The 23,618-nt window shown below is 51.9% G+C and overlaps 9 protein-coding genes across 9 annotated transcripts, besides 1 other annotated feature; 3 read left to right on the forward strand and 6 right to left on the reverse strand.

The window, feature by feature from the left end:
- Window positions 1–30: 30 nt before the first annotated feature.
- Window positions 31–2,370, forward strand: TAF12 (Transcription initiation factor TFIID subunit 12; the record flags this gene model as incomplete). The annotated part of the gene is made up of 2 exons (XM_037321691.1): window positions 31–2,064; window positions 2,116–2,370. 2 exons carry the CDS (start codon window positions 31–33, stop codon window positions 2,368–2,370), a joined length of 2,289 nt encoding a protein of 762 aa, XP_037179915.1.
- A 30-nt stretch (window positions 2,371–2,400) lies between these two features.
- CGCA056_v006441 (uncharacterized protein) lies at window positions 2,401–2,829 on the forward strand (the record flags this gene model as incomplete). The annotated part of the gene is made up of 1 exon (XM_037321692.1): window positions 2,401–2,829. One exon carries the CDS (start codon window positions 2,401–2,403, stop codon window positions 2,827–2,829), a length of 429 nt encoding a protein of 142 aa, XP_037179914.1.
- Window positions 2,830–4,189: 1,360 nt separating this feature from the next.
- rpn3 (putative 26S proteasome regulatory subunit rpn3) lies at window positions 4,190–6,045 on the forward strand (the record flags this gene model as incomplete). The annotated part of the gene is made up of 3 exons (XM_037321693.1): window positions 4,190–4,442; window positions 4,521–5,848; window positions 5,902–6,045. 3 exons carry the CDS (start codon window positions 4,190–4,192, stop codon window positions 6,043–6,045), a joined length of 1,725 nt encoding a protein of 574 aa, XP_037179916.1.
- Window positions 6,046–9,550: 3,505 nt separating this feature from the next.
- Window positions 9,551–9,637: a sequence feature (Short protein (CGCA056_v006443, KAF5522272.1) was converted to a misc_feature.).
- Window positions 9,638–10,892: 1,255 nt separating this feature from the next.
- Window positions 10,893–12,201, reverse strand: CGCA056_v006444 (Secondary metabolism regulator LAE1; the record flags this gene model as incomplete). Its single annotated transcript, XM_037321694.1, has 7 exons — window positions 10,893–10,900; window positions 10,957–10,994; window positions 11,053–11,472; window positions 11,523–11,660; window positions 11,707–11,899; window positions 11,958–11,999; window positions 12,057–12,201. 7 exons carry the CDS (start codon window positions 12,199–12,201, stop codon window positions 10,893–10,895), a joined length of 984 nt encoding a protein of 327 aa, XP_037179918.1.
- An 866-nt stretch (window positions 12,202–13,067) lies between these two features.
- Window positions 13,068–14,712, reverse strand: CGCA056_v006445 (Secondary metabolism regulator LAE1; the record flags this gene model as incomplete). Its single annotated transcript, XM_037321695.1, has 9 exons — window positions 13,068–13,125; window positions 13,186–13,602; window positions 13,652–13,789; window positions 13,851–13,888; window positions 13,949–14,103; window positions 14,169–14,210; window positions 14,364–14,457; window positions 14,519–14,545; window positions 14,599–14,712. 9 exons carry the CDS (start codon window positions 14,710–14,712, stop codon window positions 13,068–13,070), a joined length of 1,083 nt encoding a protein of 360 aa, XP_037179917.1.
- An 850-nt stretch (window positions 14,713–15,562) lies between these two features.
- tdiE-14 (putative methyltransferase tdiE) lies at window positions 15,563–16,465 on the reverse strand (the record flags this gene model as incomplete). The annotated part of the gene is made up of 5 exons (XM_037321696.1): window positions 15,563–15,611; window positions 15,665–16,084; window positions 16,152–16,289; window positions 16,343–16,380; window positions 16,433–16,465. 5 exons carry the CDS (start codon window positions 16,463–16,465, stop codon window positions 15,563–15,565), a joined length of 678 nt encoding a protein of 225 aa, XP_037179920.1.
- A 109-nt stretch (window positions 16,466–16,574) lies between these two features.
- laeA-10 (Secondary metabolism regulator laeA) lies at window positions 16,575–17,054 on the reverse strand (the record flags this gene model as incomplete). The annotated part of the gene is made up of 5 exons (XM_037321697.1): window positions 16,575–16,579; window positions 16,641–16,682; window positions 16,742–16,835; window positions 16,891–16,917; window positions 16,977–17,054. The coding sequence occupies 5 exons, from the start codon at window positions 17,052–17,054 to the stop codon at window positions 16,575–16,577; spliced, it is 246 nt and encodes an 81-aa protein (XP_037179919.1).
- A 952-nt stretch (window positions 17,055–18,006) lies between these two features.
- On the reverse strand, window positions 18,007–19,801 carry DIP5-0 (Dicarboxylic amino acid permease; the record flags this gene model as incomplete). The annotated part of the gene is made up of 3 exons (XM_037321698.1): window positions 18,007–18,446; window positions 18,496–19,553; window positions 19,617–19,801. The coding sequence occupies 3 exons, from the start codon at window positions 19,799–19,801 to the stop codon at window positions 18,007–18,009; spliced, it is 1,683 nt and encodes a 560-aa protein (XP_037179913.1).
- Window positions 19,802–20,486: 685 nt separating this feature from the next.
- PUT3-8 (Proline utilization trans-activator) lies at window positions 20,487–23,120 on the reverse strand (the record flags this gene model as incomplete). The annotated part of the gene is made up of 9 exons (XM_037321699.1): window positions 20,487–20,974; window positions 21,031–21,208; window positions 21,261–21,433; window positions 21,486–21,759; window positions 21,811–21,823; window positions 21,884–22,358; window positions 22,409–22,612; window positions 22,664–22,788; window positions 23,029–23,120. 9 exons carry the CDS (start codon window positions 23,118–23,120, stop codon window positions 20,487–20,489), a joined length of 2,022 nt encoding a protein of 673 aa, XP_037179912.1.
- Window positions 23,121–23,618: the final 498 nt, after the last annotated feature.

Here is a 23,618-nt window from a genome sequence, read left to right on the forward strand (position 1 = left end):
CCTCCTCCAAACCGATCCCACGATATCGCGATGAACAATCAAGGCCAGGCGGGCCAGCAAGGCGCTGCGGCCGGTCAAGCCGGACCCGGAGCCCAGCGACAGGCTCCAATGTATCGTCCCGAGATGATGCGAAACCTCCCGATCCTCAACGATGAAGAGAAAGCAAAGTACGAGCGCGGCCTTCGTCAGCTTTGGAACCATTTCGAGAACCACCCCGAAGACTCGGCCCAGCATCAAGATGCCAAGAAGAAAATCCAGGACTTCACCAAGATGCTTCTGAATAAGCTTCAGCAGCGTAGGTTGCAAGTCCAACAACAGCAGCAAGCCCAGCAGGCTGCGCAGCAACAGCAACCACAGCAAGCCGGCCAGCAATCTCAGCAGACCCAGGCTGCTCAGGCGCCCACGCCCCAGCAACAACCCCAACAGGCACAGCCGCAAGCTCAGCAGCAGACCGCGAGCCAGAATGCAGGCGGCGTGACTGTCAAGACAGAGCCAAAGACCGAAGGCACACCGTCGGCAACCGCAGAGCCGGCACATGCCCCTACACCAGCGCCCGCTCCCGCCGCCGCACCGACTCCCGCCGCTGCCCAACAGCCGCAGTCGACCCCTTCCCAATTCCCGGAGCACATTCTGGCGCACATCCGCCAGATGACGTTCAACCCGCCGATGACGATCTCCGAGAAGGGCGCCGAGGCGGCGCAGCGATGGTCGAACGACTTCAAGGCCAAGTACCTGAGAGCGTTGATGCAGATGGACAATAACGGAAACCAGATGAAGCGCATCGACACCATCATCAAGGAGAGGCAGGACAGGGGATCGCCGTACAGCGCGGAAGAGCTGAAGCAGATTCAGATCCGCCGAGAGCATGCTCACAAGATGTACCAGGAGGCGCACAAGTTTGTCGACGGTTTTCGTAAGAGTCAAGAAAACATCAACAAGCAGCGCGCTGCCCTCGCTGGTCAGGCTGCTGCTGGTGCCCAAGGAGCCGCTCGGCCACCGCAACAGCAGCAGCAAGCTCAGCAACAGGCCCAGCAGCAGCAGCCGCAGCCCAGTCCGGCGGTGGCTACCGCGCAGACTCCGGCGACCCAGGCAGGTGCGCAGGCCAGCCCGGTGCCTGCCCAGGCGGGTACCCCTTCGATGCAAACCCAAAACACGGCGGTGAATGCAGCTATCGAGGCTGCGAAAAATCAGCAAATGGCAGCTGCCGCCGCCGGACGTGCAACTCCCCAAAACCAGCAGGCGCAACAGGCACACCAGGCCCAGCAACAACAGCAGGCGCAACACCAGGCGGCTCAGCAGCAAGCGCAACAACAGCAGCAGCAGCAGCAGCACCAGGCACCTGCCCAAGCTCAAGCACCCACCCCGTCGGCTCCCACTCCGACTACTCAACCCGCGCAACCTCAACAACCTACCACTGTCGCACCGCAACAACACCAGCAGCAGCAAGCCATGGCTCCCCAAGGTCAGCAACAGCCTCACCCTCCTCCCGTCAATACGGCCATCGCTTCCGTATCTGCTGGAGGCGGGCTTCCCTCGGCAGGCACTCCCACCCAGAACCGTGTCGCGACTCCCCAGTCTGCCGCTCCTCTGGCGAACGGCCAAGCTCTCTCGCACTCTGCTGCCGTCTCGCGCGCAAACCAGCGTGTGAACTCACAGGTTGCGATTCCTATCCAGCAACAGCCTAACAACACCCCCGGATCTGCCGGCGCACAGGGAGTCATCATGGGTGCCAACAACCAGCATGCCCATCCGACTCAGCCCACGCAGACGCTGCAGTCCAAGCTCCCGATCCCGAAGCAGCTTCCCGAAAAGGCGACTGCCGTCCCGCAGCCTGTCGCAATGAGTGGTGGTGCTGGAGCAGGCCGCCCTACCTATACCGGAGGTAGTGGCATTGCCGGTGGTGTCATGGGCCAGCCCGCGATGGCCAAGATTCCAGCCTACCAGCATGAGGCCGAAGGCGACCACGTTCTCAGCAAGAAGAAGCTCGATGAGCTCGTCCGCCAGGTTTGTGGCGGAACCGGCGAGAGTCAGGACAACAACATGCTGATGCCCGAAGTTGAAGAGGTACGTTTTCGACCAACAAATTATGAGCTTACAATTCTGACATGATTCCAGAGCGTCTTGACCATGGCTGACAGTTTCGTCGACAACGTCCTCGAGACCGCCTGCCGTAACGCTAAGGAGCGCGGATCCAAGGTTCTCGAGATTCGCGATATCCAGCTCGTGCTTGAGCGCACCTACAACATCCGTGTGCCCGGCTACTCATCCGACGAATTGCGCGCTGTTCGCAAGTTCCAGCCTTCCACGGCCTGGATCACCAAGATGAGCGCCATCCAAGCGGCAAAGGTTACCTCCGGTAAGGGCGAGTAGGACCAGCCTTCCCAGGAACCAAAGTCAGCGATGAAGGACAACAAGAAGAAAAAGAAGCGCAACCCTAACATGTGTGGTGTGGCCAAGAGTGTCCGATTCTTCGAAGACGAAGAGGGAGATTGCAGTGATGGAGCTTCGTCTCGCGGAAGCTCCCCAGCCAAGGGTTCATCCAAGACCGGCTCCGGCTCCAAGGGCTCCAAGAGCATGGCAACCAAGTCTCCCTCGAAGAACGGCACTCCTACCAAGGCCTCTTCGAAGAGCGGTACCCCGGTCAAGGCCAAGTCGCAAAAGTCTCCTTCTCCTACCAAAAAGGCTCCACTCAAGAGCCAGCCTCAAAGCCAGACTCGGCAGCAGATCAGTGGCCCGGAGCTGATTCAGTACCCTGTCACGAAGGACGGCCAGAATGGCTCTTTTACCCAGCCTCACGACAACCTCTCGATGGAAATCAGCTGGAAGTAGTAGGCCAAGGATCCCATTTCGTACATCGTTTGCGCACTTGGAATTATCATGGTTTTCATGGCACGGATTGGAGGACATGATGAGGCGTTTCGGGAAATACAGGTGGTCCTTTGGCGACAATTCAACGTCGTGGTTGCTACGAGGCACCTTTTTCAGTGTAGGCTATACCCAAAATTGATCACAGATTAGGACGCATCCCATCAAAGTGAATCAAGCTTGACTGGGATAAGTATATGCACGCCCTATTCTGCATCAACGTCCAGCAACGTAGATGCCATGAGTAAGCTGGATCACGACATCCTCCAGCTGGTACCAAGCGGCTGCGTGGACGTCGCCGGGCCGCCCAGACGTCCGCAAAGGAGAGAATAGCAATAGTCCGGGTTCGGTCGGAGATCACAAACAGACATGCAGGTGGCGCCGCATTTCGTACATGTGGTCTCTCATCTTTGGACGAAGGCAGAGAATGCCGCATTATTCGTCTAGAAGGACGAATCTGGGTTCAATATGCGATAGCCCTTGGGTGTTCATGCTGGGAACGTTGGGCCAATGCTCAACACGAAGGCGATCGAATTGTTAGCGCAGTCATAAGATGGGGAGCTCAGTCGTATGCTGAGTAATAATAATTGCAGTCGGTCGTTGTCGAGGTTGAGTTGTGCAAAGACGGGCTTGTGAATAATTACATAATTCCAGCTGAAAGCTGCACAAGTGGCACGAAAGCCAAAGGGCAGGCACAGGCAGGCAGCATCGACAACGTCACTCGCGCCTGGGACCCGTGTGGCCTTTACTTCCCTTTCGGTTTTGGGGATGGTGCTCCACGCTCCCAGCAGGCCCGGCAATCTCACTCGCTTAGCTAAGGTACACGAGGGGTACAACCAAGTGCGCCGGATTCGCACCTAAGCTAGCGTGACTCACGTGTACACATCCCACCCCAACAGAGTACCGTGACCTCTGCTAGGTGTCGTCGCCCCAAGGGCCTGAGTGCAGCAGCAGCAGCAGCAGCAGCAGCAGTAGCCCAAGCCTCAGGTATTCAATCTTTGAGCTCTCCTCCATCGAACCTTCTTGCATCACGAGGCAAACGGCCAAACAACAACCACCCATTCCCATCAGCGAACGCCGACTCCAACAGAGCTCCGGCCTCCAACTGCGTACACTCCTCACCTCCAACCTCTGTCACCTGACTTTCTCGCCCGATCCTTCCGGTACGAGACACCTGACGGGGCTCCGTATCTACGCAAAACAACACCCACCTCGCTCCCTCTTCCCCGGGCGCGACATCACGACCGACAACCGACCGCTGCCACCCCAGACGGCACCCGGAACACTTCCACATACACATCTACAGCTGGCCCACTGAGCAGATATGCCGGGCAAAACACCCTCGCGCAACGGGAAGGAGCCCCTCGAGAACGGCGTCCAGAACAACAAGAAGGACGAGGCAAAGAACAAGAGCAAGAAGGCCGCCAAGGACGGCGACGAGGAGATGACTGTGGTTGTTCCCCCTTCGAAGAAGGCCGCTGCTCCTGCTGGTGACGTTGATGGTGACGTTGAGATGGGTGATGAGGGCAAGGATGAGGCAGAGGTCACGGTTGACCCTGTGGTGCAGGCTGTAGCAGGTACGCAATGCATCACATTCGAATACCTGCGGTGCACTGCCGTCTGAAGCTCCTTACTGACGAAATGACCATGAACAGACATCAAGAGCAACTTTGCTCTGCTAGATCGCGCCGTCGTTCTCTTCGATGCCAGATTCACCCTCCGAGCTCTGCGGTCAATCTCGACCATCCGCAAGCGCCTGACCCCCGACATCATTGCCCAGGCCATCGTCGAGACCTTCCCCGCGACCGTCGCCTCCGGAAACGTTGCCAAGCAGCTTCTGATTGCCATCGGCCGCGAGAACGTGCCCCTGGGTCGTTCTAGCGGTCCCGAGATGGAAGTCGACAGCGAGCCCGCGAAGACGGCCAAGAACGGCCAGAAGAAGGAGGCAAAGGAGATCATCCCGGAGATTGACATCTTCCTCGGCATTCTGATCCAGGTCCACCTCTACGACTCAAAGCAGTTCCAGCTGGGAGCCGACTTCTCCAAGCAGCTCACCGACCGCATCCACAACCTCAACCGCCGCACATTAGACTCTCTCTCCGCCAAGGTCTACTTCTACTACTCAATGTTCTGCGAGAACCTTGCACCTCAGCCCTCGTCTCCCCAGTCCCCGATCGTTGCCATCAGGCCAACCCTGCTCGCTGCTCTGCGTACTGCTGTCCTCCGCAAGGACATTGACACGCAAGCTTCGGTTATCGTGTTGCTGCTTCGCAGCTACTTGCTGACGTCCCACATCGCGCAAGCCGATCTTCTCGTCTCCCACACCCAGTTCCCCGAGAACGCTGCCAACAACCAGGTTGCCCGTTTCCTGTACTACCTCGGACGCATCCGCGCTATCCAGCTCAGATACACGGAGGCACACGAGCACCTTACGGCCGCGACCCGTAAGGCCCCCTCAAGCGCCGCCGCCGTCGGCTTCTCCCAGACTGCGACCAAGCTGCTGCTTGTCGTCGAGCTGCTGATGGGTGACATCCCCGAGCGCTCCACCTTCCGCCAGCCTACCCTCGAGCTGGCTCTGCACCCCTACTTCCTCCTTGTTCAGGCCGTCCGCGTTGGCAAGGTGCAGAACTTCGAGACGATCATCGCCGACCACGCCGATACCTTCCGCCGCGACGGCACCTACAGCCTGATCCTCCGTCTCCGCCAGAACGTCATCAAGACCGGTATCCGCATGATGTCTCTGTCATACTCTCGCATCTCCCTGCGCGACATCTGCATTCGTCTCGATCTCGGCAGCGAGGAGTCAGCCGAGTACATTGTCGCCAAGGCCATCCGCGACGGTGTCATTGAGGCCACCCTGGACCGCGAGCACGGATACATGAAGAGCAAGGAGGTCGGCGATGTCTACGCTACGCGGGAGCCTGGTGAAGCCTTCCACGACAGAATTCGCGCGTGCTTGGCTCTGCACGACGAGAGCGTCAAGGTATGCTGATTACCTTCTGTTTTTCTGACAGTTTACTAACGCAATCTCTTCAGGCTATGCGATTCCCCATGAACCAGCACCGCCTCGAGCTCAAGAACGCCCAAGAAGCACGCGAACGCGAACGTGAGATGGCGAAGGAGATACAGGAGGGCGACCTGGATGAGGACGACCTCGGTGGCGACTTCGAGGGCATGTAACAACTCTATCTTCTACTGCGTTGTTGTCTTATCAATTCTTTTGCCGATGCTTACCTGCCCGGCCCATTTCCCTACCTTGTCGCTACAACCTTCAACAAAGTGGCATGGCGAATGGAGATACCGCAGAACAGGTTCTTGGTTCAGTAATCAAAGGATGGCGGCGCTGGGGACGGTGTGTGCCTTACCGCAAACGACTCGAGGGCGGTGATCATAGACTTTTTTTCCCTTGATTTTTCTCTGTGATTGCGGGCATGCGTGCAGGCAATGGTGGCGGTGGTGGTTGGTGGGGTCCCCGATGAGGGGTCTGGCGATGGACGTGTACGTGTTTGAGCGGGGTCGCCTGCGGCTTCGCTGTGTACTAGATAACGCAAGACATGTGGTTGCCGTTCATTTTGATGTTCTGGCGGTGGCTGTGATGTCTGTGATCCCTAAAAAAGCGTGAGCTGATGGCCTGTCCGTGAAGAGTCTAATATTTAGTTCCCCTTATGCCTATCACGCCGCAAGTTGGAAGACTCACTAATTGTCGGGCGTATAAATTGATTCCGGGCATGCAACTGGAGGGTGAAACGACCAAACAAACGAATGGGCGTGTCGCAGATGTCGCGGCAAAAGCGTTTGGACACACTCGCGTAAGCCTAGGAGGAACGTCTCACGTATGCTCTTCTGGTGAAGGGCCTATGTCATTTCGCAGCTCTTAAGGTTTGTTCCAGTGATTGATAGAAATACTGCTAGAAATACTCCAGAAGTAGCACTCAGAGATGGGGAAGACAGGCCCAAGGTCGGTGAGGCTTTGATGCCGTGGGAGCGGGTGGGTTCGTTGCCTCGCTGGCTGGGGACATGGGCGGTGTCGTATTCGTTTCCATTTAATCTGATAGGTACGAGAGCAATTTCAATTTTTGTCTGGGCTAGGAGATGGGTGTTTCCTGCGTTAGAATCATTTTATAGTTGGCGCTGGCGAGATGTTCTCAGCTGGGGTGTAGTGGGTGATGAAGTATATACAGCCCGGTTGTGTGACTCTTCAGTTCTGTCCAGCAGCAGGCAATCCGAGCGCGTCACGCCAATTGCAGGAACGGCCTTGGAACCGGACCGGAACCTTTGTTCGGTCTTCGTCTTTGGTGCTATCCTAGCACAGGCCGGCGTGATGCGTCAATTGAGAAGTTCCGGGAGTATACGTATCGAATACTTGCGAGGGAGTGTTGAGTAGAGATGAGGACCAAAGTCGATACAGCTTTGGCAGTCCCTGGATCGGAGAGATGGCGGTATGGGTAGCAGTGAAGTTGAAGAGCCTGGGTTTCATCGCTTTGCTTTGAGAGCATATTCCCTTGTTTTGAATTGTGCCGCAACAGATAAGCACAAATCTTTTAAATGGCCTTGAGGAATCAGATGATGAATTCTTGATGATTTTGAATAGTTGGCACTTTACAGGTTGTTGCAGTCCCTGAAAGGTCACCATCTTACCATGACTTCTTTCGGAAGGACCCCCAGTCTGTGCGCTGGCAGAACGTCTTTTGGGGTGAGAACACATGAGACAGTCTTTCAACTATGACGTAGCATTGAAAGGTATGTATAATCAATCAAGGGCTGGACATGATTCTACTATGTGAATTGTGTGTGTCGTGTAGCAATGGATACCACAAGACCGCAACGAAATACGCCTCCCAGGGTTTGACTCCGAAGTCTGACAAGACTCCACATCGTATTAAGAATACTCGCAACATGACAGTGGAAGTGAGGGATGTCGGTATGAACAAACGAGGAGCTTTTGCAATTTGCATAGATACCGGTTAAGTCAAAGCACCCACTTTTCGACCACCCCTGCATTTCGACCACCCATAAAATGCCGCCCAGCCACCCCATTAACTACTATACCCAATTTTCAAACTACCACAACATTTTCAATCCTTCATCAATTTCCATCATTCTTTCAGAATATCTTTTTTATTATACAATGAAACAGTATACCGAAAATGAGGTTATCCAGGCGCTTAACGACATCAAAAATGGTATATCTACTCGCACTGCCTCCAAGCGATGGGGTGTGCCACGATCAACGCTTATAAGCCGTACCAAAGGCCACCAACCAAGGCAAGAAGCATTTCAAGACCTCCAGAGGCTCTCTGCTGGCCAGGAGGCCAGCCTGGCCACTTGGGTGACTGCCCAGGCAGACCTTGGGCTGCCACCAACCCATCAACAACTGAAGGACTTCGCCCATCGCATCCTCCAAGCTATGGGGGACACCCAACCTCTTGGCAAGAGGTGGGTAGATGGCTTTATAAGAAGAAACCCATCTATCAAGGTCCAGAGAAGTCGATCTATTGATTTGAGGCGTGTTAATGGGGCATCTACTGAGGTTATCAGGGACTGGTTCAAATATCTCGCCATACCTCACATCCAGGCCATCAAACCAGCCAACAGATATAATATGGATGAGACTGGTATCCTTGAGGGTAAAGGGGATAATGGGCTAGTGCTAGGCAGTGCTGCGACTAAGTCAGTAAGGAAGAAGCAGCCTGGTTCGCGAGCCTGGGTATCTATTATTGAGTGTATATCAGCTGGGGGCGCTGCTATCCATCCCTTGGTTATATATAAGGGCAAGACAGTTTAACAGCAGTGGTTTCCTCTAGAACTTGGCCCATATGATGGATGGGAGTTCATATCAACAGAGAATGGGTGGACTACTGATGCTACTGCTGTTGAATGGTTAGAAAGGGTCTTTATCCCCCAAACCAAGTCCTCTAGCCCTAACCAAGCTAGACTCCTTATCCTAGATGGCCATGGGAGCCATACGACGACAGATTTTATGTGGTTATGCTATACCAATAACATCTATCTGTTATTCTTGCCTCCACATACCTCCTATGTCCTCCAGCCACTTGACCAGTCAGTCTTCAGCCCTGTCAAGGCAGCATATAGGAAAGAGCTGGGATATCTTAGTCAGTGGATCGACTCTACTGTTATAGGCAAAAGGAACTTCATTTCCTGCTATCAAAAGGCTCGCCTAGCTGGGCTGACTGCAGGCAATATCAAGAGTGGCTGGAAATACACTGGGTTATGGCCTGTTGCTATTGCAAAGCCGCTTATGAATGGGCTGCTGGTTCAGAAGGCAACATCATCAACAACAACACCATCAACACCACTCAACAAGGTTGCCAGAGATAAACATATAGCCCAGGATGCCCATGGTATAGAGGGCTGGGCGTCAGCCTCATCTGCTGTGAAGTGGTCTACGCCAAGGAAGGTGAAGGACCTAGGGGACCAACTACATATATTCAGCCAACTAGAACAAACATCGCCACACAACGCCAGCTCTTCAGGAAGGTAAAAAAAGGCTTCCAAGAGCATTCCTTTGCCCTAGCCACCGCCCAGCAAAAGATAGAGCTTCTAGAGGCCAAGGTTGCCAACACTGCTAGCAGGAAGAGGAAGGCTGTTCAGTTGGACCCAAATACGAAGTTTGCGACAATCAAAGAGATACGGCAAGCCCAGATTGAGGCTGGCGAAGCTGAAAATGATTCAGATGAATCCAGCGCATCTGAATTACCCAGTGAGGCCGAAAGTTGCATTATTGTGGCTTCAAGAGGTAGTTGATAATTAATTGAATAAAGTGGTGGTGGTTGCGATGGCGTCAATTCATGGCGGTCGAAAAGCAGGGGTGGTCGAAAAGTGGGTGCTTTGACTTATTGAAGGAAGAAGAATGAAAGACAAAGACTTGTTAACATCAGCCATTGCCCGAAGATGCTCCAACTCGACCGACTACAAATCGATTTGCATTGCTAAGTCAAACGTCAGTCTGCACATTTTCAAGGGTAGTTTGTATATGCTCATGTCCTCGCGTAGCTTGTTGCCAATGCTGATGGTCCAGGACGGCGAGATACTGAGCAGCTGATACCTTTAACTCCATGTCGGTGTACTACCGTTTTTGCCGGCCAAGATATTGCTGTACGCACTTATAAATATCCGTCTCATGGTGCTAGTCTTTCTCCTGTCCATGCACGAAAATCATCGTCCATGTATGTGTGTTACTACTGCTCCGAATTGAGCTTTGGGGGTTGGCCCACGGCTTGGGCGGTGTCGGACTTCATTTAGTTGGTCCTCTTTCAATACGTGCCAACGAGCTCATGCTTAATACATTGCATGGCTCTCGTATACTCACACAACGGGAACGAGGTACAATGGCGAGCAACGTGAGTGTTTCGTGTGATGGCTACCAGCCAGGTAGGCTGGGCAGTGGACAGCGGAACATCTGTTGCAGTAGACACCATAATCTCGGGCTGCATAACCCTGGTCCAACCAACGAACGGATTGCTTGAAAATCTCATGAGATGCAGCGGAAACCAGTTTATATACCGGGCCGTATCCGGAAATAGGCTGTTTGGCGGTAAGAGGGACTACAATATTGAGGTGTCGTCAATCAGCATTTCACCTAGGACGAGCGCCGCATCCTTTGATGTCTCGACTCTTCCAAAATAACTTCAAATAAATGGTTGAACCAGTTTAACATTTCTTTCTGGAAGAGGACAATGAAAAGCATTGGGCTCCTGGAGCTTGCGTTCTGACTCTGTTTGTGCTACCTGTATTTCCACATACTTCGGATATTCTACTAAGTGATCCGACGTAGCGAGGTGTACAAATACCCTGAGAACGCCCTGAGCAATACTCCTTTGGCAGCGATGATAAGGAAGGATAGCTGCGAAGTAAGTAAGATGTTAGGAGGACTGCGATGCCTGTGAGCCAACGATGCCCTTGTTAGTGATATGTCTTCGAAGACATAGGGTATATTATCTACGTTGGTGACTCTTCTTGACCTACCCCAAGTTGAAACATAGGAACACATTGTGGGACGCAGCAAGTCATACCACTCAGTCAGCGCCCAACCTCCATGATCGCTTTTGACGAATGCCTTTCATGTCATACGAACCCTGTCCTCCCGCTTCTTTCCGAAGATAGACCAGCTTGATGACTTTTGTTAGAAATTTCATTTCGCTGTGGTTTGAGACATGCTGAACTTACATCGAGTAGTATGCGTGAATACTCCGATCATCTTGTTCCTGACGATTCTGTGCCACCAGATCCTCCACCTCCTCCCTGGTCCAGCCAAGGACTCTGGTCAGTGGCGCCATGCAGATGGCCTCCCAGCCTTCATGAAGATTCTCATTCATCCAGACACCCAATTCCTTGTGGCGTCTTTCTTTCGGCCAACTGTTGGTAGGCCATTTGTATTGCTGTAAGATAATGTCGACGAACCCAACATCGGCTAGCACGGATTTGAGCTCCTTGATGTCTTGATATGGACGGCCAATGATCCGCAGAGCCTCCTGGATTAAGTGGCTTGCTTTCAGGAGTGTATGGTTTGGCTTCAATGTTCCGTCGTCTGAGAGTGCCATCAAGTCGATCTCGTTGAGTTCTAAATAGCCACCGGGACTAAGATTGCTACGTTCTGGTTAGCATGAATGATTGCACGACTAGAAGTCCAGACTGACTCGTAGCACTCCTGAATATATTCCCTCCAGTTGCTAACCGAGGAGTTCATCATCCTGCTGTGAACGTAGTCAAAAGGCCTGGAAAAAGTCCATTGTTCCTCTAAATCGGCGATCTCAAACTTGACATTGGAGGGTGCACTATCAGAATTGGTATCAACAGTATCACAATCTGCGAGTGACTCACTATTCCGGAAAGGCCACAGATAAGTCGATGCCGCGAACTTCAGCCTCGGGGTGCTCATCGGCGAAATCGATAGCCCAAATTCCTGTACCCGTGCCAACATCAAGGACACGACCAACCTTTGCTCCAGGATTATTCGGAGGTGCATTCCCTAGCTTATCGTTGAAGGTGAGCAGAAACATGGTATGCTGCAAATCTAGAGTGCAGGTCAGATGTCATTGATAGCAGCTGTACTTTGCTTTGATGCTCCATACCGAGTCTTTCGTTTTCGCGGTCATCGTTGGGCAAGTTGTATTCTAAGCGAAGTTCCGATCAGCACTGTCCGTATCTCGTAATCGAATAAAAACTCTCACTGCCGTCTTTGTACCGATGATAGGTTCTGCCATTCTCAATTCTGTAATCGAGGATGGAGGCGGTCACACTTCCGGTGGGTGAAACTAGACTTCGCTGGACAGGAAACCTCTTGCTTAGCACGTTGCTCAACAAGAGAAGCACCATTGATCCTCACGTCGTCGATTGATAATGCGCTATCTCTCTACGACGATTTAGTTATCAAGTCGTACGAATCATCAGTGGTAAGCTCAATACCTCATCATCAGCGTCAATCGTGACTGCATGGTCGATAATATTATGTGGAACGGCTGGGTGCGTTCCGCTCGTATCCGTAGCAGGGTATTCGGAACTCGACATGTTGGAAGATGAGAGTTGTCGTCATCAAAATTGAGAAACTCAATGCCAGTGCCTCTGTGAGTGCGGAACCCGTTGCGCGCGGTGGCCGCACCCAATCAAGCCGGAGAGACTGAACTGAGATTTATGACATTTTGCTGACAATATATTACCCCTCTTTTCTCTTAATCAATATGTGATTTACGTGCAGCTGAACGAGGCCTTGTGCATGTATGTCGCCGCAATTGTTGGGACCTCCACGCGTGGTGGCGAATGGTGACTGTGATACGCTGGGCACCTCATGCGGGCGGGGGTCCTGTTGGAACATGGATGTTTGCAACGAAGGAAGCATGATCAATATGTGGCAAGGGCACTGAGCCCACCGACATGTCTGCCAAGTTTGCTCACGCACCCCAGAGAATGAAAATCGACCTATTGTTGGTTCACCGTAATTTCCATTCCTGGGCTTGCCGCGTGCGGCGTGCAACACCAGGGCTGAAAGGAGGCTACTCGTAGCAAAGATCGCGAAAAACCTCTTGATAATGGTTGTTATGGGTCTACGATATGTAAATTATAGCATGCCTATACCACTAGAACTACACGCATGTGACAGTGCTCGTAGAGGTCGGCCTGGTGAATGACATGCAAATTGGTGATCTTTTGTTACATAGACCAGCTGATTCATGTGCATGAAAGTATCAGGCCTGGCTTTCGGTTTCTCTGGTCTTCAGAGGCTTCCGTCCGTAGATCGACCAACTTAGCAGCGTCAGAAATGGTGTACATTATGGCAGCGCAATAGGAATGGGGGTGACTTACATGGAAAAGTAAGCATGGATGCTTCGGTCGTTGAAGTCCCGTCGATTTTCGGACATCAACACAATGACTTCCTCTCTGGTCCAGTCCAGCCCTCGAGTCAGCGGCGCCATGCAGATTGCCTCCCAGCCGCGGAGATTCTCATTCGTCCACTGTCCGAGCACCTTGTATCTCGGGTCTTTCGGCCAGTCGTTTGTGGGCCACTTGAACCGCTGCATCACAACGTCTTCGAAGCCAACCTCCATCAAAATAGGCTTGAGATCTCGAATATCTTGGTATCTGCGTCCGAGATTCTCCGTTGCCTCTTGCAGCAACCTGGCCGTCTTTGAGATCGAGTGCTCAGGGGTGAGGCTACCGTCATCCGATAGACAGAGAATGTCCACCTCATTAAGTTCTAAGTAGCCACCAGGGGTCAAATTGCTGAGGGAAGAGTTAGCAGGGAACAGTATACTATGCGGGAAATATCTACTCATAGCATTTTTGAATATACTCCTTCCAGTCGCTAATGGATGAGTTCATCATTCGACTGTGGATGTATTCGAAGGGATGTGAGTAGATCCAGGTATCCTCGAGGTCATCAATTTCGAACTTCACATTTGGAGGGGTGCTGCACGCCAGAGTCAGTTGCCCTGCATTTCTGCGGCTGCTTCTGTGGGCTGGACACGTACAATTCTGGCTGCACCGCTGATAAATCGATGCCTCGAACCTTATTTGAAAGACAATATGTCAGTAAGTTGGAGATTCCGTGCTGAAAAGGGCGATTTACCTCTGCTTCAGGGTGTTCGTCCCCAAAGTCCATGCACCAGATGCCGGTACCTGTCCCGACATCGAGGACCCTTCCAACCTTGGCCCCCGGCTGGTTCGGTGGCGCCGTGCCGAGTTTGCCATCAAATGTTTGAACGAACATGTTGTGTTGCAGATCTGATGATTTGATTAGTATGCTATATGCAGAGACCCTGCTCAACAGAATTGATGGAAATATTTACCAAGACGGTCTTGCTCTCTTTCGTCATTGGGCATGTGATACTCTGAGCAATGACTAGTTAGCACTTCATATAATCAATAATACCATGCGTCAGCAGAATGATGGACGAGATGTCCGCCGGGAAACACAATATGTCAGGAAGAATTGACGATTCAAAAGCAGAAAAGGCATCGGAACTCGAAAATTTGGCACATACTTCCATCCTTGTAGCGATGGTAGGTCCGTCCATTCTCTACTCGATAGTCAAATATGGAGCTAGTCACACTGGCCGTGGACGATGAGATGCTTTGCTAAACATGGTCGGTCAGTTGAGTTGTCTGCATAAGAGAATGACCAAACCTCGTTTCTTACAGTCTCACCATCGGTTTCGGGGTCAGCCTACGTGTGTTCAGCAATCAGTCGTGTTTGAAGTGATGCGATGATGGTCTTACAGCTTCGTCGGCCGCAATAGTGACCTCATGATCAGTGATCGTGTTTGGTTGATCGGTAGGCTGAGCATTTGGTGACGCTCCTCGTGGAGCATCAGCCGCAGGACTGGAGGGCATAGCGGACGGACGTGAGCTGGATTGTTAGTGGTTTGACAGATTGGTAAAGTTCAAACACTCGAAAAGACGTCGCTCCAAGCCTTCCCGCAGACTTGAATGGTGTACAGAGACATAAGTACTGAGTGAGAACGGGGACTTAACATGTCAATCGTTCACCCCCTCTTCTTGGCTGATCCGTTCTGCATGTTTGCGACAGTCGAAAAGGTGGTCAAGGGTGCAGGGCATCTGCAAGAGTGGTTCGCTCCTCGTAACGAAGCGAATGACCAAGATATGACATGCAAGCATTGACAGGGTTTCATGTCACTGCATGCAGGTCTGGTCACCTTTCTGTCGAGTTTGCTTGGTTATGGAAATCTCCTAAACCGCGACGAGTAAATGCTCTTCTTCGGCAAGGTGGGCCCAATTACAGGATATTTGCCCAATCAAGAGAAAGCTCAAGACGTAACAAGCCAACCAACAACCTGACCTTTGTGGACGTCCAGCCGGGCTGGGCCAGTTCGCCTCCACGATGCCAAGATGGACATACGGACACACTGTCCAGACTGTTCTCTGTGTCAAAACGATAGCCTGCGCTTATGGATTGGATCTACAGAAGTCAAGATGCCCAAAGTTTCAGAAAAGGAATGGAGGGATTGGCAAAATCACATAGCGCACGAAAAACCTGACAGTGGAGGCCAGGCTCTCTCAGGCCTTACTTCTAATGTATTGCATGTTGCTGTTGTATCATAGACCAGGTACTGTTCTTGAGGCTACGGGACTAATTACGTGATAAGCACCTACCATGACATCTATGAATCACCAAGAACTCGTGAACACGTAGAGCAGAAGGCTTCTCCTTTCCATTGGTGACCTAGGCGTCATCATCCGTCTTGAAAGGCTTTCTACCATAGATGGTCCAGCTAAGAAACGCCAGTCAGCAATCAGTCTCGAAAGATTTGCAGGTGAAACTTACATCGAATGATACGCATGGATACTGCGGTCATTGAATTCCTTGCGGTTCTGGGCCATGAGAACTTGAACTTCCTCCTTAGTCCAGCCAAGAGCCCTCGTTAGCGGTGCCATGCAAATAGCTTCCCAGCCCTCCAAGAGGTTTTCGTTGTGCCAATAGCCCAGTTCTTTGAATTTCTTGTCTTTTGGCCAAGGATTCGTTGGCCACTTGAAATGTTGCATAGTCACGTACTCAAAACCTGCTTCCATCAAGATGGGCTTCAGGGTTGGGATATACGTATACTTGCGGCCAGCCTTCGCTGTAGCCTCAATCAGGAGTTCGCCAGTTCTGACAGCCGTATGTTCAGGCTTGACAGTCCCATCGTCAGAAATGACTGTAACAACAGGCTCGATGAGCTCAAAGTATCCGCCAGGATTCAAGTTGCTGTTAGCTTTGTTAGTGTTTGATCGTAAAAGGACCTGAACTGGTGCCGAAGACGGCTAGCACTGACTCGTAGCACTTCTTGAAGTATTCACTCCAATCAGCAATTGGCCTATTCATCATTCGACTATGAATACAATCAAACGGGCGCGAGTAGTTCCACGGCTCTTCAAGATCGTCTATCTCAAACTTCACATTCGGAGGTGTACTAGGCTTGTTAGTTGTCAACTCAACTACAACTGAAGAAGGTAGCAATCTCACAACTCTGGCTGCACAGCAGATAGGTCAAACCCGCGGACCTAATAGCAGTGAGAACCCCTCATGCCTGCTATAACAACAGATGAGACTAACCTCAGCCTCCGGGTGTTCATCGCCGAAATCCATGGCCTAAATACCACTTCCAGTGCCGACGTCGAGGACTCTACCCACTTTGGCCCCAGGTTCGTTTGGTGGTGCAGTTGCCAGCCGACCCTCAAATGTGTGCAAGAAGAGATTATGCTGCAGATCTAGCCTAAGTTAGAAAAGGAAGTTCAAGTGCAAGGAGGTGTGGAATGCTCACCCAGTCTTTCGACTTCTTTGTCATCGTTAGGCATCATATACTCTGCGGAATTCATCAGTTGAACTGTTAGTGCAATACATCGGTCGGCAGCTTGAACGTACTGCCCTCTTTATATCCGTGATAGGTTCGTCCGTTCTCCAGTCGGTACTCCAATATCGAACTGGTCACACTGGTGCTTGAGGAAGCTACGCTGTGCTAATTGAGGTCATTGAGTTGTCTTCACAGCAAATGCCGCTTTGATGCTATTCACAGGAGCGTATTCCGACGCAGAGTCGTCCTGTTGGGTCTGTTAGCGAGTCGCAGGATGGAGAAAGTATTTGGATGAAACGGCCGTACGTAATCTTCGGCCGCAATGGCAACTTCATGGTCAATGGCAGTGTTGGGCTGCGCCGTCACTTGCTCAGGGGCAATCATGTTGGGCGCAGCAAAAGGTTTTCCCAATCTTCCTCGAGAATTTGGTCCTTCGTGCAAAATGAGTGTTCCTTTCGGAGTTTGAAAAGCCACGGAGAAAACTTGTTGATAGGTTTCGTGGGACAAGAGCGTTTATCTTCTTTCTCATCCAGCCCCTCTTCTTGGCTTTGCGCCCACTGTGCATGCTCTGCATGTTTGCAACGACCTGCAGTTTACTGGATCCTTCTTTAACGGCCATGCCTTCTCCATGAGGAAGACTCCCCTGGTATGGGAGCGAATGAGACTGTGACAGCCTGACCGAGACAAGGGCCTCGTAAGATGGCAGGCATATGTGGCACTGTTTCCGTTTGTAAGTGGCAGGTCTTGCGTTGGGACTACCTGCTAAACCGTGATCAGCAAATGCCTTTCGGGCACGAGGTTCCAGCCGCAGGTCCATGGTCCAATCGCTAAACCACCGGGGAACCGGCAGGCAAGGCGGCTGCATGGGGTGAACAAGCATCAGAGGGGAAACGACCCAGATACTGTGGGCACGGCGACCCAGTCCACTTCGGAGTAGAGTCCGACTCCGCCGGAGCCAAGGCTGAGGCGAGTGCCGGCTTCCTGCGTCGCAACACAATCATTCCGCCAATTCTAGCATTCGTTCTTTGAACCAGTCGTAATCGTCACAGAGAAGCGCCATGAAGCTATATTTCATTGGGATTTCTTTGCCTCTGCGTACGTAGAGGGCCGTGAGTTTCTTTAAAATGCTGGAGCAGGCTCTACGGGCCATTTCACCTATGGAGATTTTCAGGCGTACACTGTCTCATCATCTTCCCAATCCCTACAGTACTGGACCAACATAGGTCACACACACATGCTGCGGGGAGGTGGATATTGATAAGGTCGCATCTGACATGTTTGCGATGGTCATTTGTCAATCTAAATTACAATGTGACACTTCGTTCGGAAATTTATCTCAAAACAACCAGGCAAAGGCTTTGCGGTAGATCTTGGCAAAAACGCCCCTCTTCCCCGACGTCGCCTCCTTCTCTTTCCTCACTGCCTCAACTGCTGCCCTTTCTTCTGCGACTGTTTCTTCCGGTACCCCAGTTACCAGATCCGCAGCTTCGGCTTGAACACGGTGCGACTTTTTGACAATCTTGTAGCCGAAGATGCAAATAAGATAGACGGGGATACCAATGTACTGCACGATGAAACTCTTATAATCGAATGTGCCAACAAATACCTCGATGCCTTTCGTGAGGGTGAGGACGATCAAAAAGCCGAGAGCGATGTACGACCCCCACGTACCGAAAGGGGCACGGTATGGGATGTAGGCGGGGTCGATTTGTTGGGCCTCGCGGGCCCGACAGAAGAAGATATGGGAGATTAGGGTAGAAATCCAGGTGAGAAGCCCTAGCTTAGTTAGTATGCTTGCAGTCAATCAGCGTGTTGCAGTGCTCACCAAATACCGTGACGATGCTGGTAAGGTTGTTGAACACCGTCGCAGCGCTGGAGCTGACAGACATGTATGCAAAGCCACAGAACGCGCCGCAAAGAGCCAGAGATACGAAAGGAACTCCAGCCTTCGTCGTGCGAGTGAATATTCGAGGTGCCTTCCCATCGATTGCAATGCCATACAGCGTCCGAGACGAGATGTAGATGTCGGAGTTGGCAGCTGAGAAGACAAAGACCACCAAGCAGCCATTAATGACATGGTCAAGGCCTTTGATCTTTGCGATCTTGATGGCCACGACAAACGGAGACGCAGCGGCACTAGTCTTCGCACCCGCAGCAAAAGCAAGGTCCTGGCTATTATAGGGAACAACGAGTCCCAGCAAAAAGACCGAGATCACATAGAAGAAGACGATGCGGAGGAAGGTAAGGCGAATGGCTTTCGGCATGCTCAGTCGCGGATTCTTGGCCTCGCCAACGGTGACACCCACGAGCTCGGTACCAGAGAAGGCGTACACAGCTGCGACCATCGCGCTCCATACACCAAGCAACCGGCCCTTGTCACCATCGACCTTGTATTCCGCAAATGCTCCCGGATTGGACCAGTACCTGAACCCAGGGCGATCACCGGTCGGGCCGCCACCAACTGTAAGAACGAAGAGCAGGAGAATGACACCAACCATTATCAGCACCTTCAAGGAAGACAACCAAAATTCGAACTCGCCGAAAGCCTTAACGCTGATACTGTTGATAGCGAGGATGAGGACGAGGGCGATGGTAATGAAGACGGCCGGGCTAACGCGGTCGCCAACCCAGAACTTCATGATGAGAGCGAATGCGGAGAGTTGGTTCGGAGTTGCGAGGAGGTACTTGAAGAAGTAGGAGTAACCGGTGGCGAAGCCCAGCGCAGGGTCGACGAAGCGGGTTGCATAACCACCGAAACCATGGGATAGCGGCATATAAGAGATGATCTCGCCGAGCGCCGCCATGACGAGGAATACTATGCAACCGACGATGGAATAGTCTATGAGTATTCCAGCAGGGCCTGCCTTGACGAGAGCAGAGCCACTGGGTAAGTGTTATCAAGAGTCGGAAATCTCTAGCTGACAAGAGGTACAGGATGAGACTCACGTTCCAATAAGTAAACCTGTTCCAAGCGCGCCGCCCAAGGCAATCATGGTAACATGACGAGTCTCAAGACGTTTGTGTAGGTCATGGCCTGGTTGGTTTGCCGGATCCTGCACCTCGCCAACCTTTGCGCTTTGTTGGCGAGACAGGCCTTCCATGGCTGCGGGCTCCAGTTTCTCTTCGCCCATGATTCGATTTTGTCGCCAATTTTCAAGTAAAAACAGTACCGGGTTGATGGAAGGTGGGAAGACTGAGGCTGGTGGCTTCTCGTGCAATTGAGTTGTACTTTAGGACGAAGGCTGGGACGCAGCTCTAGCCTTTGGGGCCCTATAGGCTGAACCATTGAATTGGGACATCAGGAGTTATACTAAAGACACAGACCTTCGTGGCTTCTCTTAGCTAGTCTTTGACATTCCAACCTTGGTCATTATCTCAACCCCGTGGGTCCGGGGTAATAGTTCGGTAGTGGGTCCCGAAGCTTGGGGAACGCGGCGAGAGCCCTCGGGTCGCCGTCCCGCGCTTGCGCTTGTGCCAGATAACCCGCTGACTCGGACAAGCCCCTATCTGAAGCTGATCTGATACTAGTCGTGGATGTACTGCTTGAGTTGATAACGGGATGTCTTCTGACACGAAATGGTAAGGTCGCGTCGAAAGTGCCCCAAACTAGAAAGAAGTTACTGCTCATGGACTACACCACAAGTTGCGTCCTCTTGAAACCTCCATGATATCTCCGCAAAGTCCAGTTGTTCTACCCTTGTCTTAGAAGCTTGCTTGCTATTTAATAATGGCGCATTCGTCATTTGACATCGGCTATTGTTCCGTTGAGCTAACAGATTTCGGGATGAATCATCCGATGGCATGTTTGAGTGCCTATCATAGAAGGCCCACGCCGAAGTCGAAGTCTTGCGTAATCGTATCTGTCCATAGCCAGCTTCCCGCAAGCTGATCGTCGCCAAACGTAGACGTGTTCGGTTCCCAGTCTAACAGTCCCGCAATGGACAACATCTGCTCGGATGCCAGGCCATTGGCCGTGCTGCCGGTGGGTGGACCACGGTCCTGGAGAAGCCCATCATCCGAACCTCCGCGCGAGTTCATCATCAAATGTCCGTCGTTTCTTTCGGATGCTGCTACCGGCCTTTCAACCCGCGACTGTGTCAAACGAAGTATCTCTTGCAGCTTTTCTAGCTCCTCTCTCCGGAATCTAGCAACAACGTTGCCACGAGCAATCATCGTGTCCAGGATTTCGAAGGCATCCTTCAAATGGTTGCCCTCTCGGTCGGGAAGGCCTGGAATGGAAGTCATGAGCGTGAGTACAAACGTAGATGAGAAAGTCTGTTCCAGGTCGAATGGCAAAAATGTTTCTGCAGATATTTAGTCTACTGACAGAAAGACTGGTGATAAATCGAAGTTCACTTACCGAGAAGATGCTGAGTTTTCAACGTTGACAGTATGCGAAGAGACTTGGTCGCTGAATCGGAAGATGTCTTTAGAAGCGCCTTGATCGGACTTGCCAGATTTCGTTGGGAATGATCCTTTCTTGCCAGAACATCTTGTAGTAGACACATTAAAAGAGGTCGTGTTGCGAGGACCACACACTATGGATGTGAGATGAATTGAAATAGATACTGGACGGTGATGACGAAATACCTGATGGTAACACAGGTTGAGGGTCGCGGAGACTCGCGAGGCAGGCTCCGAGTTGTTTAATTTAAACTCAAATCCTGCTGTTAGTTGTGGAGCGAGTCTCGCCATGTCTCTGAGAACTTCTTGGACATTTTTCAGAAATGAAGGGTCGAGCTTGCCGTCGACCCCATAGACGGCTATGAGATTTTCAGTTCCGCTCAAGCTGAATGTCTGCGGAAGAGGCCTCACTGTTTAAAACCTTGGCATGGAGCTTCGAAAGAACCACATGAAGACTCAAAGCCTTATACTTCTGTACAACCGGGTCTGACCGAGGTAGGTGAACAGTGATATCGCTGTCCTGAATCGAGTTCGGGGCGCCCATCAACGATGACAGCTTTCGATCCAAAATGTAAACTGTCCACCAAATGCACCGCAACCTGTTGGCCTCTGTCTCGGTCAGGAGCCCTGGAAGAGGCTCACGATGCAGTCCCTGTGTCATGGCGATACGAAAAGCCTGGCCTATCTGCCTATGTCATGAGCAAGGACACCCGTCAGATAGAGATGCTTGACTTACATAGGTGTAAGCACTGTTGCGATGATCAACAGACTGCAAATATAGAGCGAGACAGCATAGTATCTCCACGGACAATACCGGGTCTTGATAGAGACCGTGGGCATCGGGCAGAAGTTCAAGGGCTCTGGTGACAAGACTGCTGCCTGGAGGACTTTGATCTGGCGTTCCTGGCACGAGTAAAGCTTTGCCGAAAGCCATGATGAGAAGAAACTGGATGTACCATAATCGATCATCTGCCTTGGGCTCTGTGTTGGGACCTTTCCTATAAAAGTCATATAACCCATGCATGAAAGAGTCTTCGTCAAATAGATGGTACGTCTGGCCAAGGTGAAACTTGACAGTATTGGTGAGATAGAGGGCGTAATCGAGAGACGGAATGTCGACTGTAGGACGCGGAAGAACTTCTCGGGAGGATGGCCAGTCTAGCTTGAACGCTTGCGCGTCAACATTCAATGGAAGCTCTGGTGACTCATGTTGGCCAAGATACCCCTGGATCATGCTCAGAACCTGTCGGCTGTACGCCCAAGTTGATGAAGGGCCAAGCCATCCTGAAGCAAGTTAGTTAGTTGTTTCCATAAAGTGTGTTCCATAAACTCACGCCTTCTCCCGTTTGAATCTGTTAAGAACCTAGATGGACCACTTGCAAGGGGATTTCGCATAACAGGAAAGCCTCCATGACGCCGCTCATCGAGGTCGCCACCGCCCACAACAGTCGTGCCATCATCCACCACGAACACATCTTGCGTCAATGCTCGATCATATGTCCCAAAATCTCCCGCTGGAGTAGGGCTTTGTTGTGCATCTAACATGCCTCAGTAGCTTCAAGTAACATAGAACTAGTGGCCATACTCACCACGACGTCCGTCTTCGTCCACAAGAGAAGTTGATCGATTTACCCGAGATCGCTTAGTCGTTGGCGAGGCCTGAAGATTATCATCGATGCCATACCCGGACTTGCGTTTGAGTTCATTTAGAAACCTTCGATTCCGGTTAGAGGGGATCACGGGCAGGGGACGGTAGCCGCCGACCTCTCAGATACCACCACTTTTCTGTCTTCCCTATCGAAAACGCACTCGGTTGCGCGACGGATGCAGTTTGTGCAAGGCTCCGAGCCCGAGCACTTGACCTTTCTTTCACGACACCTTAGGCAGCTTGATAACTTCAGCCTAAGATTCCAAGGAGCGTGCGCGTTGCACGAGATCCAGCAAGGGGACTTACGCGTTGCTTGACCGTTTGCCCCGCGCACTTGCGTTTCCATGATCGGCTTCGTTCTCCGCCGAATTGATGGGACTTATCCCTCCGCCGGTCATGATGACAACTTCAGCGGCGATACCATGAATCTCTAGTCATACAGGTGTTCACAAGGTAAAGCGCGGCTATCAACTGGCAGCATGATGCATCACAAGCAGTGAATGGGGTCGGTGGGATTGCGACCGTGTCACCGTGTGCGCTATCAGAAACTGATCATCCGCTAAATGTTAACGAGCCACACCTGTCGTGGCTCGCCCCAGTTCGATTTTGCATCTGAACTAGCGCACCCTTGTACTCAGAGGACAAGTCTAAAGTCATGTTCTACCGATACCGCTGTTCAGTGCACATAGCCTAGTATTGAAATCCGCACGTCGTCCTCCTGCATTCAACTTTGAACAGGTCATCTCAAGTATCTTTCAGACGTAGTCAGTCATGTGTAAGTTACTTCGTGGCTCTCAGAGGCAGTACCAAACGGTATCAACTATCAGTTGATGATGGGGCGCCCAATGATTACAGGGCTTAGGCCTGTCGGGCGGCTCGGTCTGCTGCGCCGAAAA

The sequence above is a fragment of the Colletotrichum aenigma genome (genome assembly GCF_013390185.1).
Source record: "Colletotrichum aenigma strain Cg56 chromosome Unknown KSG_Cg56_contig04, whole genome shotgun sequence".
Taxonomy (NCBI): domain Eukaryota; kingdom Fungi; phylum Ascomycota; class Sordariomycetes; order Glomerellales; family Glomerellaceae; genus Colletotrichum; species Colletotrichum aenigma.